Source organism: Parus major, chromosome Z, assembly GCF_001522545.3.
Source record: "Parus major isolate Abel chromosome Z, Parus_major1.1, whole genome shotgun sequence".
In the NCBI taxonomy this organism is placed as follows: Eukaryota; Metazoa; Chordata; class Aves; order Passeriformes; family Paridae; genus Parus; species Parus major.
The window spans coordinates 21645603-21663533 of NC_031799.1; the positions used below are offsets into that span (position 1 = coordinate 21645603).

Genomic DNA, 17931 nt, shown 5'->3' on the forward strand with positions numbered 1-17931 from the left:
CGATAATAAAAATGTAAAAATGTAAGGAAAGGGTAGGATTTTTTTTTGTTTCAGCAAGTATTAAGAAACGAGTTTGCATATACTCTCATAGCAGTCGTGGATTAAGACTTCTCCAAACACAGACCCACTGCCTTGAAAATCAGTATGAAGTGTAGATAGAATATGAATTGTTTGGAGGGGGTTTTTTCCCTATTCCAGTCTTGCAGGAGAAGTTACCTGTAACATGGAAATACTGTTTCCTTCAAAACCTTGAAGATCGCAGTGAGAGACAGAGGAGGAAGATCCAGCTGGGGAAACTACAGTATACTTACTCGTTCTGTCAGCGTGTGTCTGTATAACAATCCATAGTGCAGACACTGGACTCATCTTTGCCTGAATTCCAGTATGGAGAGGTAGCAGTTTCTGCTGGGTAACCAAACTTGTGCAGTGGAGGGAACCAAGCTTGCGTATGCTGTTGCTGAGTCTTAACTGTGTGCCCACTGCTGTTGTGCAGTGGATCTCAGGGAAACCTGCTGAGCCATTGTCATCTTCTGCCTTTGAACCACATTCAGTACTCTTTTCTAATTTTGCAGCAAGTGCAGTAGTGCAAGACTTTGAGGCTTGTAGAGGAGCAGCAATGCTCATGTGTTCATTTTGCTGCTACTTGAGCTAGTGTAAAGTATTAGGCCTTGTAAGGGAGAAGAGGTAGTATTTCCCAGTAGCCCACTGTGTTCTGTATTGGTGGTTGGCAGTTGAAAAGTAAGCAGATTTCCTAAGATCTAATTGATGGTGTAGAGAGAAGTTTTATCCATTAACATTAGTTGTATACGTTTTTGTTTAATCAAACATCATCCTCCTTATTGCAGGCTAGAGGATTAAGATAACCACAGTCCTACTTCTCACCTGGCACGGGTTCAAAAATATGTAAATCTGAATAGGGAAGATGGATTTAAGAGTACTGTAAACTTTTTGCATTTGCTTATGTAGCATATCTTTCTAACTGGTCCTAAAAGCCTGGAAACCTTCGTCCTCTAAAACAGATAGTCACTGAAAATGCAGTATCCCTACTACTGGGTGTAACAGATAAGGTTTGCATCACAGTGAGAATCTTAAGTAGTCAGTTCTGCTTTGGGAAAGAAACACTGTTTCTTGTAAAAAAGCTGTATCTGTCTAGACCATACCCATACCTGAAGGAAACCTTATCCATTAGAAAAAAACCCCAATCTTCTAAGCTCTTATTGGTAAAAGTTGTAGAGTAGGTACTGAATTAGATGTTAGTCAGTGTATTAATGTGGAGAGCATGGTTACTGTGCTCTGTAAGAGTGGGCTTGAGGTGTGATGTACTAAGGCCTGAGCAGCAGGCTTCAGCCAGAGCTGACTTAAAAGGTGAGTCCTGGGCATTATGTGACTAACACCATCAGTATTGTTTAGCTAAAAACACATGACTGAGATGTTTGTACTAGCTTTTATCACCAAACTGGATGCTTTAGAAACTTTCACATGACCTTGTGCAACTATTTGCAAGAAATGTATCATTTTAAGGAACTTTCCTCAAGAGACAACAATAGAGGCTTGTTTGTAGGGTATTTTAGGGAAAACCCTCCCAGACAAGACCTGGCCTCTGGCAACACCATGGCCCCAGCTGGGAGGGAAGTACGCCATCAGACCCAGGTGCTTTGCACTAAAAAACATAATCAAGTCACTTTGACTTGCTGATTCGGGCCTATAAAAGCTGGACCCCCTTTCAGGATGAATTTGGAGACCTTATCTACAAGTGGACGCCCTGCATAGGATTTTCCCAATTGCTGAGAAGGGTTCTTCAGGTCCTCACTGCAAAATGGGGCTCCCCAGATTTTTTGTGCTTTGGATGATGGTAAAGTATTTAGGCAATTGGTGATGTCTTTCTAAATCATTGTCCTTTCTCTTGTGTAGTAATGATTAGGTGCATTACTTTGCTTATTTTTGCATGTTGCTAAAGCTGAGCACATAGTAAGCTTATTGTTTTATTGAATGTATAATTTTATTTTGCGTTGCCTTAATACTCACAATGAAATAATACCATTCTTTCCCTTGGTGTCTGTATCCTTTAAATTGTCCCCATTGGAAAACAAAGTGAGAGGATATTTTGTGACCAAGACTATTGTCTTGTATGTGTGTATGCCACAGTAAATGCTCACAAAGTGCAATTTTTCATATAATACAAGTTCCAGAGCTGTTTCCCTCCAGCTCCCACACAGCAATTTGGACTGTGCTCTATATGTACAGTTGGGCCCTATTCTATACCATGAGTGTGTGCAGTAAGTCTTGTTTTCAGTTGAGTTCAGCTGAATTGTTTCAGTTGAGTGGAGCTGAGTGAAGCTACCTGTGTCAAGGACTAAAATTGCCTTCCTCTTAGTGATGGTGTGCACAGATAAAATGCATGTGCATCACAGAGTAAGATAAGATTAGAGAAAGGATCAGCACAACACTTTTTTCTTAATCTCAGGCTTATGGATGGTTTGATTTTACTTTTGTGACTGGTAAGAACTCTGGAAGAAGTATTTGGGACTTGTGGTAAATATAATATGCAGTCACACAGTCATCTAAACACTTTAATCTGTGACTTGGATAGTTTGTAACCTTTTTATCATGTTAATCATGCTTCAGCATTGATAGTCAGTCTCTAATCACAATAATTTACTGAATATGCAGCTGCTGTAATCTGTTTGGCTTCTGTTCAGAACCACAACAGTCACATATGGTTTATCTGGAGCATGTAATGTGCATGCTTATGCAAAACTCTCAGTTGTACACACGAACAAACAGGAACCTAATGTAAATGCCTCTTCCTTTGGGTTGAGATGTTTCTTCTGCCTTTACCATCTTTTATCATGAGTTACTGCTGTTTCTTCCTGAGAGGTTAGTTTTCTTTGCAATCATGATGGCTTTTACCTCAAGACTTGTTGGAATGTAAGTGATGCCTTCTACTGGTATTGTTTATAATTGAACTAGAATGTTGTTTTCTTCTTCCACTTTGTTGCTGTAATAAATTAGGAAAACTTGTTTTATCAGCATGCCACACAGAAAGGTGCTCTCTGTTTTACACAGAAGTGATTCTTGTAGATGCCAGGATTACTTGTGGTGGCATGGAGATCAAGGACTGCTAGCTATCACATCCTCCTCTGTCTCCCTAGTTCTTGATTAATGCCAGTGCTGATCCCAGAAGCCTTTTTGTTTTGGCGAAGAAGGCTCAGGGTTGAGTTGTAACATACAAGTTACTGTTTTGCATTTTTGGCATTTTTCTATGCATGGAATGGCCTTGATATGCTCCAGGCAGCACTGCCAAGTCTTTGCAGTTCTTGGCTTTTGTTCTTGTTCTCTTGAATTACTGCATGTGCACTGCTCACTTAGCCATTTCTTCTGGTGCACAAATGTTTATGCTCCACGTGCTCCAGTGTAATGATTCTTTTACAGAGCAGGTTTCACCTGCAGCCTTTTAATACTGCAAGAGAAGGAAGGGGTCATTACAAAAGAGGCTATCATTTGGTCTGTTTTTATTTTAATCCCTCTCCTCCTTCTTTCGTTTTCTACTCAGATATGTCAGCTTTGTCTCCAAGTTAAGCTATTCTCTCCACAAACCTGTAATAAAATTACAGTATAAACCACAGATATGTCTATGGCTTATCAAGATGAGACAGAAAAACTTCTCAGAGAACTAAAATGAGTGCTCTGAACACTTGGCAGGCTGTATTTTGACACCTTGCTGATATTCACAGTAATGTGAATGTCTCTGAAGACATTCACAGCTGCAGTCTCTTTTGGCTCCAAAACAGCACTGCCTGGGAGAACCTTCTGTTGAACCTGGTCTTTCAGAAGACCTTCTGGGAATTAGACTGACCACTCCTGTAGCCCACCACTACCAGGAAGATTCCTGAAGCAGCTCCAGTCTTGCTAGTGAGAGAACTCTGGCTGAACTTTTTTAATCACATAATTCCAATTTCTCATGTTCAGGTTTTCCTAAGTAGAGCTTTGATGCTGTTGAACTAGACTTGTATAATCTCTGTGTTCCATTCTAGGGTTTCAAATTTTTTTTTTCTCTTTGTTGGCAACTTACTCAGAAAAAATTTATTTATTTCTTTTTTAAAACTCCTTTCAAATAAAAGGACAGGGTGGGGGAGGGTCCTGTCCCTTCCAAAGAATCAAACCCATGAACTGCAGGTCCTGCACAAGTATTTTTTTGAGTGTCTTGCTGTGTGGCAAGCACAGAGGCCACTAGCATTTCTTTTTGTTCTGCTGGTTTGAATTGGGCCCAGAAAGCTTCATAGTAATAGCATTCATTACTGTGATACGAGCAAAATGATTTGCAGAGATGGAAGAAGGAGATGAGGCACTTTACTCTTAATTAGAATTATTATTGTCTACCAAAAGAGATTGGTTCCTTTGGCACTGATAGTTACACTAAGCTCATTTACACAACAGGTGTATATCAAAGCTGTGTGCTTTGATTTGGGAAATCTCCATTTTGGGCCAAGGTGACAGACAGGTACCCTCAAAGAATACTTATGCTGTCCTGCATGGACTTTCATCTGAGAATTATTTCTTTTTTAAAGAAAACATCCACTGTCAAAATTAACAGATGATTAACAGTTACTGCAATCTGCCAGTCCGGAAGAAGTCTGCTACTGAGTTGACAAATGTAAAACTGTCCTTTTCTTGCTACTCTAAATTTACGTTTTGGTTTGGGAACTTCCTCTGGTGTTCTTACATAAGCATCCCAAATAAGTCAACAGTCCAGAATGTGCCACCATGTCTTTCATCTATATGATGGAAGAAACTGATTTTAGTCTATTAGACTTAATTGCAGGAGTTGAAATTCTGATTTACAACCGGCTCAGTTTTTCCTAATGCTTGTGTGTGACAGAGAAGTAAGGCAGATGGTCAGAAATGGTAACAACTGTCTGATCTTAACCTAGTGCTTGCTTGTTTCTCTGAGAGTCATCACTCTTCAAGCTTCAGGTTCTGGAGGAGAGGAGAACCAGGTTGGCTATCAGCCTGAGCCTGTTTAACTTCAAATTCTTGTAGACCTGCTTTGATAAGACCTTTTATATTGACCTTACCTGGTAACTCAGGGATATCAGGCTTCCCTTCTTCCATCTGTCACTCATTAAGTCCAGTAAGACTCAGTGCCTCCCAGCCAGCACCAGACTTCCTGCTGCTGGCACTGACCTTGTACTGCTGACACCTGAGTGTCTGAAATGGGAAATAGGCAGGGGTACACTGCTGTCTCCTTTTCTCCCAGCACACTTTCCTCAGCATCACCTAAATTAAACATCCATGTTACTTGTTTCTAAGGTATTGGTTGTGATTGAAAATCTGAGATGTCATTTAATGAAAATCTGAGTAGGAAGGAAATGCTGTACTGCATCTAGTGGCACGGGGCTTAGAAAGAATGGCATTTGTAAGTGGCATTTCATGGCATTGTGCTGAAAATGGGCAACAAAGAGTGTGCAAAAGCAACACCGGGGAGTTCAATGAAAACCTGTGTAATGCCACACTTCTGTTCTGCACTTACAGAAATTAATCTCCTCAGAAAGGTATAATTGATGCATTTCTTTCATAAACAGTGCAGATCTTAACCCATTCTAAATTAACACTGGAGTGGAAAAACAACTAAGCAACCAGTTTATTAAACTATCATTCTCAGAAAAAAACAAGGTTTTAAAAGCAATTTTGCTGGGAAATACCAGCCTTGTAGGTTTTCTAAAACTAAACTCTTCAAATACTATGCAATACTTTCTTTCAGGTCCAGCAAGTTTCATTTGACTGGAATATAACCAAATTTGAATACTTAAATGCATGGATAATTTTTTAGAAATCAATAACTGCTACCATCCAGAAAATAGTTTTTGTGTGAATTACAAAACTCTAATAAAGATATAAAGGAAGATACCACAGTTTGGCATTATGACCAACCCATTGTTCTGAAAGAGGCAGTTACATTTGTGTGTCAGGCTGCACAGGCATTGATAGTCTCTGCTATCACTCTCCTTCAGGGATTTATAGTTGCAGGCTGCTCTTGCTGTGTGCTGGCACATCTTTGGGTGTTCATGTTGCTGCTGTGGTTGCTCACTCTGCCTCCCCAGCTTCCACGCACAGTCATAAGGGTGATCATCCAGACATAGCAGTAACAACTACTGGGATATTCCAAACTCTCTTTTTGTCAGGCCCACAGCTTGGACATAGTGTACTGTTCCAGATGCTCCAGGCATGATTCCTAGGGTACACTGGCCTTTGGAAGATGTCCAAAGGCCAGGGCTTCTGGAAACCCTTGGCTACCTACAAGAATAGAATGTGGGGAGATGTGGTCTATAATCCAGATGCTGGTGCACACCTAGGAACAAATGGAGAAAGCTGGGACTTGGTCTTAAGCCACAAAGGCTGCTTGACATAGATGGTCTTGCAGTGACACACAAGTTACAGTTACAGGTGATAGATAAGTTACTTCTGCTATCTGATCACACCTTTGCATAGTGCTTCCCTGTACTGGAATATCTTTTCCACAGGAAACAACTGTGGCAAACAGTAAGGTCATTGGCTGTGTCAGAACTCCAGCTGGGAATTTAAGTTGTGATTTCCAGAACATGTGTGTGCACATACATAGACATTTCTCCTCCTTTCCCATAACGATGTTTTTGCCTGGTTTCTTAACTACTAGGCTCAAGCAAAATAAACATTTTCTTAAAAAGCAATTCCAAGCCTATTTTGTTTAACAGGCATACAAATTCTAAATTTACAGAAGTGACCACCACAACATGTAACATGTAAGATTTTGTTTTCTTTCTGTTTACTTTTATGTTTGAAAAAAAATTGCCATATTTAATTTACTAAATATTTATTAATTAATATTTAATTCAATTAAATAATATTAACTATTAATTAATATTAAATGTTAATATTAATTAAAATTTTATATTAATTAAATTAAAATATTTATTAAATATTACATATTTAATTTCACCTGAAAAACAACCAAGTGGTGTATTTCCCCTTCTCATTGGATGCAGACATTTTGTCTTCATTTTGCCAATTGACACAAACCCAAACTGTTTAATTACTGAAAAAACTTGAACTTACATAGCATTGAAAGCATCATTCTGAGTTGTAGCTTTATTTCAGAAGATGAGAACAAAATGATGCAATTCCTAATATTTTTATCCTAAAATACACTGGGCCATTTCATACTGAAGAAGCAGAGAGTCTTTGAGCATTCCTGGTAAGTTTTGATTTCCCTGTGCTATGCCAAAAAGCTTTTTGCTTCACCACAAAAATTTTCTGACTTCTCTGTAGAGGTAGTTCTGCATTCTTCTCACAGTGAAGGAGGATGGTGAGAACCTCTGCTTCCATAACAATAATCCATGTAGAAATAAGTGAGGGAAGAGTACAGCGGATATGTGTAAAGGCGCAACACATACAAGTGAAACTGTGGTTGGCATCTGAGGGTAGTAACGCCTGTCCCAGTGACCTGAGCAAAGCACATGTGCCAGAGGTCACTAGTATGTCTTAAAAGTGGGTTGGCTATCTTGTGGGCTGCATAAAGGTGACGTGCCTCAAAGTGACATGCTTCAGGGGCTTCAGGTTCTGCTGCTCTGCCTACACATATTCTGATGAGGACAATGGTTTGCTCCCAGAGCACAAATGACTTTTGACCAGGGGCTTTCCTGAGAATTGTCGCATGGTTACAACTTCTAACCCACTGCTTTCTTTCCTTCTTTGCTCCCTGAAACCTGGAATGGAGATCAGAGTTTTAAGTCAGTTCTTGGCTATGTCTTTTGTACTGTGGGGATAACTTCATGCTGTTGTATTATATTATGTTGTATTATATTTTCTTCAATAAGTTAAAGGTCCCTTTTACGGTGGTTTGTTCCTTTTCCCCCTTGCTTTCTTGGTTTGACCCAAGTTATCGCCTCCCCTACACTGCCCATCACTGTAACCCAACCCCATGTTTCAGGAGCTTCCCCGTCAATCATTGTAGACCCTGCCCCTTGTTCCCAAATATTCCCTGTTCCCCTTCCCATTAAGTTGTCAATCCTCCCCTGTGCCAACCCCCTGCCTGGACCGCCCCCTTTGGAATTCCCCTAAACCTCGAGGTCCCCATTGGCCCATGTGTCCCACTCTCCACCCCTTGTCTTCCCAATTGGCTTATGCTTTTTGTAACCCCGCCTAGTGCTCCACCCCTAAGTCTTCCCTATTGGTTCATGATTTGGACTCTCCCTTTGATCCTCCCCTGGATATAAGTTGCTGTACCATGTGTCTGTGCCGTTTGTCCCTGGACTTTTTAATGGAATAAGCCTCTTTGGAAACTGTACAAAGGACCCTTTCCCGATCCTTACCCTGGCCCTAGGCCAGATCCATCACTGCCATAGAGAGCAGCGTTCTGAGCTGAGCAGCCCTGTTCTACCGCCACTTGGATGACAAGTAGTCTGAGGGTGGCCGCACTCAGTGCAGTCCAGGAAAGGGCTAGCTGGCAAATCACCTCTGGAACTGTATCACCATACCTGCATTCTTCTTGACTTAGTAGAAATCTGTAAGTCTATATGCATAGAATTCCCTGAACAGGGCAAGACCAAGGCATCTTGCCTTTCCCTAGTGATACTGTGAATTCCCTGTCACTTGAAAACCCTAAATCAGAATTAGCATCTCTTTAAAGAGGCCCCCTGCCAAAAGGAAGATTTTGAGACAGGAATTACTACTGGTTGAAGATTTCTGTCCAGTAAATCAAACCAGCCTTCTCTGATTTCAGAATGTGTATTTGATAGATAAACCTTATTCTAAATGCAATGATAGTTTGAGAGTGACAATTCTTTCCATGTAGTAACATCTGCACATTGCTTTGCTATTAGTCTGCATAATGTTTGCCAGCAACGCAGCAGGGAAGTTCAAGCCTTTCTGGTGATGAATTTTTACTGAAAAAGCCAAGGCACATATCCCAGAGCTCTAGGGTTCTCTAACTGATTGGAAAGCCATTACAGAGCTCTGCTGTTTTCTTCAGTGCAGAGGCTGGATTTGTTTTTCATAAAAGCCCTGGCTGGCATTAACAGACCTGCATATAGCAGTGAATTAATGGTGTTCCCCGTGCAGGGAATGCTTGTTGCCATCACTGACATGCTGATGTGTGATACAGTCCTTGTACTCTTCCACCATGCTCATACATCACCTTCACCGATGTCTCTGAAAGACAGTTTAATTTTTAAATTAAACCTCAGAATCTCCTTCATGTTTTGAGTTGATTTTGCAGATGTGGAAATTAAGCAAAGCCTGACCAGACAGCTTCTTGCAATTGTATAAGAAGTCTGGAATAGAAGAAGATTGCAGTTTTGCTGAGTTCTCACTAGACTGCAATCCTTGTGTTCCCATGTGTTAACCACATTCTTTGGGAAGGTGACTGTGTTTACAAGTTAAACACATCAGTGATTTTCCACTGCCTGTTGTCTGGTCATGCTGTTTTCCTGATTGTATTTATAACTCACTTTTTAAGTCTATCTCTGCAGCTTCTAGGGAAAGGAGCTATAAATCAGAGAAGGTGTGCTGAGCTTCCAGCCCCAGTCCTGGCTTGAGAAGTCCTCACCTGAGGTTGGGACTGCTGCTGCTTCTACAAAGCAGGAGCATCAGCCACATCAGTGCCTGAACTGTGCTGTGGTCCTCTCAGATGCCCAGAAACTGGTGTCCTTTGCAGTTTAATAACCATCTGGTTGACAGAGTTAATCTTCTAAGAGTGGTAAATACCTTGCCTCTAGCTGAGTATATGCAGGAGCACCAATAACAAGTAAGTACATATCTGTGTTTTATTAATTGTACTGCTATGGTAACTGCTCTCTTCAGTTCCTAGTATAACACCAAATTATGTAATATTGATTCATCATATGATCTACTTCCTGAAACACCAACTCTCTTTGTTTGCATACATGAGGAAAGAGGAAGGGCTTTTACATCCTGCAATCCATCCTAGTTTCCTTGGTAGGTGTTGCTACATTATCTACATGTACATATCCCTATTCAGGATAATAGCTTTTAGTTGCACTGAATTCCTAAAGTAAGAGCAGTTAAAACTACAAATAGAGTTTAAAATATTTGTATTTTATATTGTGTAAAATCAGTTGTATTAAATATTACAGTGTATTTAGCATACACACGCAGAAGGACGTAAAGCCGAGACTGGGGAGTCTTTCCATAGAGTCCTTCATTTCTACTTTTCATAGCTTTGCAGTAGTAAGTGCTATCTGTGCAGAAAATTCATGTTACTACAGGTTAGTGTCCGCAAATTAGAGGATTAGAGGAGTCCTCTGAAAGTACAGACTTCCCCATCCACCTACAAACACATCTCCTTAATATGTACAACATACATGATAGTTAAAATTAGCTTTAAGTCCGCCCTGGGCAGAGATATATTTATATATTTTAGAGTTATATTCATAACTCTAGTAAGTCTTTGTTTTTCACAAAGTTCAGTTTAGCATGATCTTGGCTGAGCAGCAGTCTGTGTCAGTTAGTAAAGCTTAATAAAATTAATGTGTTCTCTCGTTATTTCCTTATCTACAAATCTGCCCTTATCTACAAGCAGATTCACGCAGTGTGTTTGTAAAGACACATTCATCTGTTATGACGACGCCTGTCAGATCTGAATTTGGCTTTGCAAGTTCCTGTTGTCACATGGGAAGCTGAGAAATCCTCGGCTCCTGCCTAGTACTGCGCATGACTTTTAGCGACTGAGGCTGGAGAATTTATTTCGGAAACACCGAGGAAAGGTCTCAGCTCCTATTAGGAAAGCACGGCCTTACAGCTGTCCTTGGAACAAACGCGGCATTTCCACGCATGAACGGGCTTGTGTGCGGGCCGCGCGATGCGGCAAAGCAGTGTGCACCGGGGTTGGTGCGCTACAGCTTTAAACTTCAATTTGATGCCCAGCCCCGTAAGATCCGCATATTTAAATGCCCTATTCACTGAATTTATTAGATTCCAGCGACTCAAAACCAGGTGTTTTAACGGTATATTAGCAGGCAGGTGTCCTTGCGAGCAGGACAGCCTAGGATGGCCCCGCTCGGACCCACCGCCCGTGTATCCCCGCGGACTCGGGGAGCGCGGTAGCGCAGCTCACACGCGGGCTGACGACAGCGGAAGCCGGGCGGCGGGGCCGGGCCGGGCCGGCAGCCGGGCAGAGGCGGTGCCGCTCCGCCCGCGCTGCCCTGCCCATCCCAGGACATCCCAGCCCTGCCCATCCCGGGATATCCTAGCCCAGCGCGCTGCTGCATGCGGGAGCAGGGAGGGAGCCTCGCCGGCCCGCTCCTCCAGCATGTCCGCCCGCTGTTGCGCCGGCCAGGTAGGGTCGGGAGCGCGGCAGGTGTGCGGGCGGACATTCCCGGGCACGGCGCTGGGGGCCCGCCCGGGGGCTCCGCGGCGGGGAGCGAGGTCCCGGGGCGCGGCCGGCGGGCCGGGGCGGTGGGCGCTCTCGCCGGGAGCGGAGGCCGGGCTGGGCAGGGGCCGGCGCGCCGTGCCTGCGCGGCTCCGGGCCGGGCTGCGCGCCGGGCTCCCCCCGCCATCGGCGCGCTGGAGGAAAAGCACCAGCCCTCGCAGCGAGCGGGGGTGCCTGTCCGGGCTCTCCAAGTGCCCACCGTGGTGTTCCTGCCAGTTTCTTGGGTGGATTCCCTGGTGTTTCGGGAGGGAGGCTGTCCCCGAGGTGCGTGCGGACAGGCGGGAGCCGCTCCGCACACCGGACATGCTGTCCGCATGCTGCGGGTGGAGGTGCCGACATGGAGAGAGGCCTTCCCAAAGCCCTGCATGGCAAGGAGCAATTCCCAAAGGGGCAGCGGATCCTTCGGAGCTACGAGGGGCGGTTCAGAAGTAGCCGCTGGCTGCAGGTGGTGGGGGAGATGACACCACATGGTATAAGAATTGGAATGGTCTTAACTAATCCCGTATCCACTGGCTGCCCATCTATCCTCAGGCAGACCTTTCCACAAGCTCCTTTGAATTCGGCTTGTGGAAGGTTTCGGCGTGTTCAGGTGCTGAAGAGGAAGTGAGAGATGAGAACAAGTGATGAGGGGGGGCTAGGTGCAGGACTTAACACTGTTCAGTATCCATGGGGTGGGTATTCGGTACTCCTCATCTTACCATGGTGCACCTGTTTTCCTATTTAAATAAATTCCATGGATGAAGGATCGTGACTTGGAGGAGACAGGCAGTATTGAGGCCCTTTCCAGATCTCCTCTTTGGTTGCACTGGAGGGAAGGACTCCTGTTCCTAATAGTTGTCTCGCTGGTGTGATATTAGACATCTCCAGACACTTTATTTTGTGGGGGTTTGTTCACAAATCTCTGTTTCTGCAACAGAAACCCTTTACTATTTCTGTCTGCAACAGACTAGCCAGCAAACTTACTCCTGTTTTGCATATTTAAATAAATACCTTATGGTCCTAATTCTGTAGATACTTCTTTTCCTTTGCTCACTCTGCCCACCCTCAGAATCTGGTTATTCTCTTGTCTTTTGTGAACCTCTTGAGAAAAGTCTTACGTTATTCCTGTAGTTTGAAATCCTGGGCTCGGTTTGGTCTTTTGTTTGTGTGTCTTTCAATCTTCAGTGGGATAGGAGGGATAACTGAGCATACATCTACTTGCTTGCTCTCTGGGAGCTGCCCTGGACCTCTCCACACAGACCCGTGGACCGTGGGGACAGCAGTAACCACACTTGCTAATGTTCTTAGTGCAGGGGCCTCTGTGACTGCCTCTTCATAATCATTTTGGCAGCGTGTGAAAAAAGTTGTGGAGCAGCTCAGCAAAGTGCAGTTAGTAGGTGCTACAAACCACTACAGTGGTTTGTGGCTTTTTGCATTTTCATTGTGCTCTTTTTTGGTGTAGCTCCTGGAGAAGTAACTTAAATTACCAAGGGGATGAAACTGTTGTGATGCTCAGTGGGGAATGGCACGGCTTTAGTGTAACTAACCTTTGAGACTTTCTTAAAGCCTCTGTGCCTACCCCACGTAGACATCCCTGATAGTAATGTGTTTCATTGACACTGATGTCTCACTTTGGAGTCTGTAAATAAACTGAACTCCTTAGTGTTGTTGAAGATGAAGCGAAAGCCCTAAGGTGGATGTAGTCATGATGCCAGAAATCCCTGGGGAGCTTTATTCTGCTGGCTCAAGCACTACTTTTGATGTAAGACTTACCTATGCTAAATATGACATATTGCTGGAGTTACACCAGCAAACATAGTGTGGATAACCTTTTTATAGGCTAAGATTATAAACAGCATAAACCATGTTTGAATTTCATTGAAAGTGTCACACTGCATTGCATTGCATTGCATTGCAGTGTCACATTTTTAAAATGAAAAACGGTCTTTGCCTTTTTTACTTGATTTATTCTAACCTTGATGAGGGCAAGTTTGTATAACATGATTAATGCAGAAGACAAACAAAAGGGATAGAAGTTGTTCATTTGGTCTCATCTAAACTTCCTCAGGCATTTTGTGGGTACTGTTAATCAAGCTGGAAAATCCAAAAGGAATTTGGCCTCTCCTTCAGTTTTTTTCCTGAAGATGAAGTTAACCCTGTGTCCAGAGAGAATAAGTGCCTGAGGAAAGATGAAACTTTTGTAAGAGTTATACAAAACAACTCTCATGTTAGGTCCCTGATTTTTTCAAAAAATATAGTGGTTTGGTGTGCTTGATATCCTGCAGCATGAGGATTACTTGTGGCAAGTATTTTTTCCTTATTTATATCTTATGCGTTCCTCTGTCTGTGGGTCTGCTTTCCTAGAACTGACTGAGAACTTAAGTATTGTCTTTCTGAGCTATGTAAGGGCAATTTTCGTTTGTGTGTAATTGCTGCTTGTCTGCAGCTGGTATCAAAATTATATTGTGAGTTAACATGACAATTCATCTTCACTCCAGAAACTTTTCCTGGTGTGAAATAGATGATGAGTGGTACTTCTTTTGAGTCAAACCATGCTAGATGTCTAGTTGATGGTGCCTGTCAGAATGAATGCATTCAGGTTTTGCAGCCCAGATTCCTGTTGTTATAGGATATAGCGGCAAGCTGCCAGGCTTCAGTCTGCTTTGGTTATGCTGATTCTGCTTTTGCAAAATTATTTAAAATTATCTTAATGGACATTACTGTGTGACTTGCATCCTTGCCAACTAGCCCCTGAAAACTGTCTTTGAAGGAACTTGGCCATTTATAAACTTTAATTTTTGCAGTTGTTTTTTATTGGGCAATGTACAACTTTGCTTTGAAGAAAATTGTGGTATTTAGGTTTCCAAGCTTGCTAAATGTTTCTTCTATTGCTTGTGTCTTATTGATAGACCTATTTTAAGAATGCAGTGAGGATACAGTTTGGCTTGGACCTCCACAATGCTTTTGATTACATAAAAACTCTGCTTAAATTGACAGGAAACAGGATTTTATATTTGGCTTTTCTTCAGTAGTGATTCTCAAGAGAATAAAGTTGAGATCATGGTTAAGGAAAGCAGCTGTTGCGGAAAATCTTTATTAGAATGAATATGTTTTTTCCAGAGTTAAAGAAATGTAATTTAGATTGTTAACATTCATTTTTGGTGGACAGTATGTTGTAGCTGGGTTGTTCAAGAAGATGGATTTTTCAGTTAGAACTGGTAGCTATTAAAATTTATGAAGCTCTTTTTGTAGGTTTGTTAAATCCTGAGAGATGTGCTTAATAATACTTAGAAATTATATCATGTAGTAAATAAAAGATGTGCTGCAAATTAGAGTATCAGGTTTTCAATTTCTACCCAAAATTCTAATTCTGATGGTTTGGGGTTTTTTAAAAGAAAAAAGAGGGGTAAAACCAGCTCTGGTATATTTTTCAGGTTGACTTTGGCCCATCTTATGGCTTCTGTGACTCATAGCTTTTGGGTAAGGGAGGGAGATCCCTGTGCACTCCGGGACTGCCTGCCTCTCTGGTGCTGCCTGTTTGCACCTGCAGGTTGAGAAGGGGGCTTGCAGTCCTGTCCCCATGGTCTTCTCTTTTCATTACATGGTGGTTCTGTCACCCTCATCCAGATCTGTGTCCTCTGAGGTCACAGGAGCACTGCAGGACGTATGTGTAGTGCTGAGCGATGGTCCTGGTGGTGCTCCTGGCTTCACTCCATGGGGTGCTCCCAAAAATACCATCTCTTGTTCTGGAAATGGCCTTCCTAGGCTAGAGGGGTTTGTTCAGTGTGTTTGACCTAAGCATTTAGCTGCGGGTATTTCCACACCTCTGCCACTGCTATTATTAATTGTGATAGAAGGGGAAACTAGCTGTCTGAGGTCAGTCCTAGAATATTGTAGTGTAATCCAATATATTAGGAAAAAAAGACTGGTGAAGAACTATTTTTGCTGTTTGCAGAAACATGGAGTTTTTGTTTTAAATAAATGGTTTCCTGAATAATTGAATTAGCAAAGTCTTGATTTCCTGCAGCTTTGTCCATTGAGGTTGGTGTCTCATACTGATTCCCATTCCAGTAAATATGAAGGTGCATTACAACCTTTTCCTTGCTTAGGGTTGAGAGATCATTTTTCCTCCACTAAAACTCTTGCCTATTTTCAAGGAGACTTTAAAAACTTGTCTTTGAGGTTCCATCTGCCTGCTAAAGCGGGATAAAATTTACTGCTGCTTTCAAAAGTGATCAAAAAGGCAAGAAAAAATGACCAAAAGATGGGGAGATCCTATAAGTGTTGTATCATTTCATGTTGCATTTCTAGGTTAGAATCCTTTCCCTGTCGCTGCATGAGAGGGAGAAGACAGTCTTTCTCATTCCTGCCTGATTTCCAATTGCTTCCTACTTTTTAAGACGTTTTCTCTTGCATCCCATGAGTTGGTTGTACTGTGGGTTTAAAGAAAGGCCTTTGAATACCCATAGCCCTAGACCTATGGACTGAAGGCATTATAAGAGTAGGGCCTTCACTTTTAAGGACAAGGGAGTATTTTTCTGCTGAAGGATCTAAATACTACTGCTGGTTTTATTTTAATTTTTGCAAGTGTGGTTGTTCTAAGATATCTTTTTCCCATTAGTGGGACTTTCATTGCAATGGAAACACTTGCACTTGTGGGTACAAGACATACTTCGTTCAGGGATGAAAGCCTGAGCTGTGACTATGATAGAAGCTGGAGGTCTCATCTGAGGTAGTGGCTGCTGCCATACCAAACACATGCTGAGGGTGCATTCTCTTCTCAAGTTAGCCATGTGAAAATGTGCTTGGACCTTAGGTTGCTTCCTGTGTCTCTCTTGAGGACCCCAGTCAATGGTGCTTCCATTGGTGATTTTTTTCTCACCTGTGCAGGGCCTAGGAGGTCTTAGCATTTAAAATGCCTGGCATCCAGGATATTTAGGCTGCAAGTGACCATTCTGTTGATGGGATTTGACCTGCTGCCTTGTTCAAGTCATCTATAAGCTTCAGCATCAGCATGTTACAGCGAGAGGCAGTGAGGGGCTGAGCCAGCCAGAGCTGTGGGGTCTGTGGGGTGTGCCTGTGATGGCATGTGGGGGGAGGTTGCTCTCTGCCCCTTTTGAAGGGAGGCCTACACACCAGCCATCTCATTATCATTTTAATTAGCAGCAGCTTCGAGGGAACTACTCTTTGCAGTTTAGTCATTGGATCTTCCAGCAATTAAAGATAATGTGTGCACAACTATTTATAAACATATAAATGTTAACAGTCTGAAAATGTAAAATTTTGCTCTTCCTTCTGTCCAGTAGCAGAGATCCAAAATATGCCAACCTGTAATCTCTAACAAGAACTACTCTTCATGTTTTCTGAAAAGACCTCTGTCATGGATTTTTCTCTTGGCTTATTACAATCACTGGCAAAACAGTGGTTCAGGAATACTTCTATATCAGGAGGATATAGGCATTATATTTAAAAATGCTCATCAAGAAGCAATGTCAGGACGTGGTGCAGGCTGCACTTTAAACATACCTGTCTGGAAAAGTGTGTGAATGTTGGGATGTTGATGTAAACTGGAGCATCTTTAGCAATGCTTTGAACAAGTAGTTTTGTTGTTTTTTTTTTTAGTATGAAGGGGTGAGAAAGAGTCAAGGCTTTGTACCAGTTTATTGGCTTTGGTCAATTCTTGTACAAAGTGCTAATGTCTTTTTTTTTTTTTTTTTTTACTCCTCATCCTAAAGTCCTCTTGGACTTAGTACTGAAACCATCTTTTAAAGACACAGCATGTTTGTGGAACAGCTCAGAGCTGTCTGTTCATTCAAAAGCAAAGCAGCTGTTCCAGCTACGTGCTTTTAAGACAATGCATATGAAAATTTAATTTTAACTGCTTCTTCACTCCAGTGCTACGTGGACTTAGGCAGTTACTGCCCTGCATTTTATTCTCTCTACCTGATGATATACCGCATTATACCATGTGCCATCCTACCTCTAGAGTCCTGGTCTTGAACACCAGAGCTAACCTAGAGAAAAATCTGCTCTCTGTATGAAGTGATGGCTCCAGCTGTGAGACTTTGCCTCTGCTGACTTCTCTTTCGTCTTTCAGTTGCTCGGTTATTATCTCCTCTGCTGTGGAAGTTTGAGAAGTGGCTGCAGCATGAACTTAAACTACATGCAGATGAGAAAACTGTGAAATACAGAATTATAGGAAAGGACAGCTGAGCCTGTCACCCAGCAGAGGTTGCTGCCAGTGAGGAATGTCAAGGGATCAATGCAAAGAAGCTTCAGATTCAGGTCTGTTTTCCTCAGTGACTTGAGAGGATATTTAAAATTGCTCCCAGAAGCTCCCAGGTGGATGAAAGGGACTGATGGAGCGGAAACATCTGTTGAAGCAGATGTAACCTGGATGGCATGGCACCACTGTAAATAAAATACAACTTTTTAATTACAGCCATGTAGCTGGTTGCCCACCTTGTGTGTAGAGTGCTGGAAGGCTGAGTCCCACCCCCTTTCTGGCTATATGCTGGAGAGAGGAG

General features: G+C 42.5%; 1 protein-coding gene across 10 annotated transcripts in view; it reads left to right on the forward strand.

Moving 5' to 3' along the window:
* The first annotated feature begins 147 nt into the window (after positions 1-147).
* SERINC5 (serine incorporator 5) overlaps positions 148-17931 on the forward strand; it is a 78894-nt gene continuing 61110 nt past the window's right edge. For 9 of the 10 annotated variants that reach the window (XR_001525394.2, XR_001525396.2, XR_001525398.2 and 6 more), the window contains exon 1: positions 10841-11332. Coding sequence is in view for 6 of the 10 variants with exons in the window: in XM_015652698.3 (XP_015508184.2) it covers positions 10856-11332 (477 nt within the window). In the remaining 4 variants the exon portion in view is untranslated. Of the gene's footprint in view, positions 1853-10840; positions 11333-17931 lie in introns of those variants that run through there. The other variant, XM_019009218.2, reaches the window with a different exon arrangement.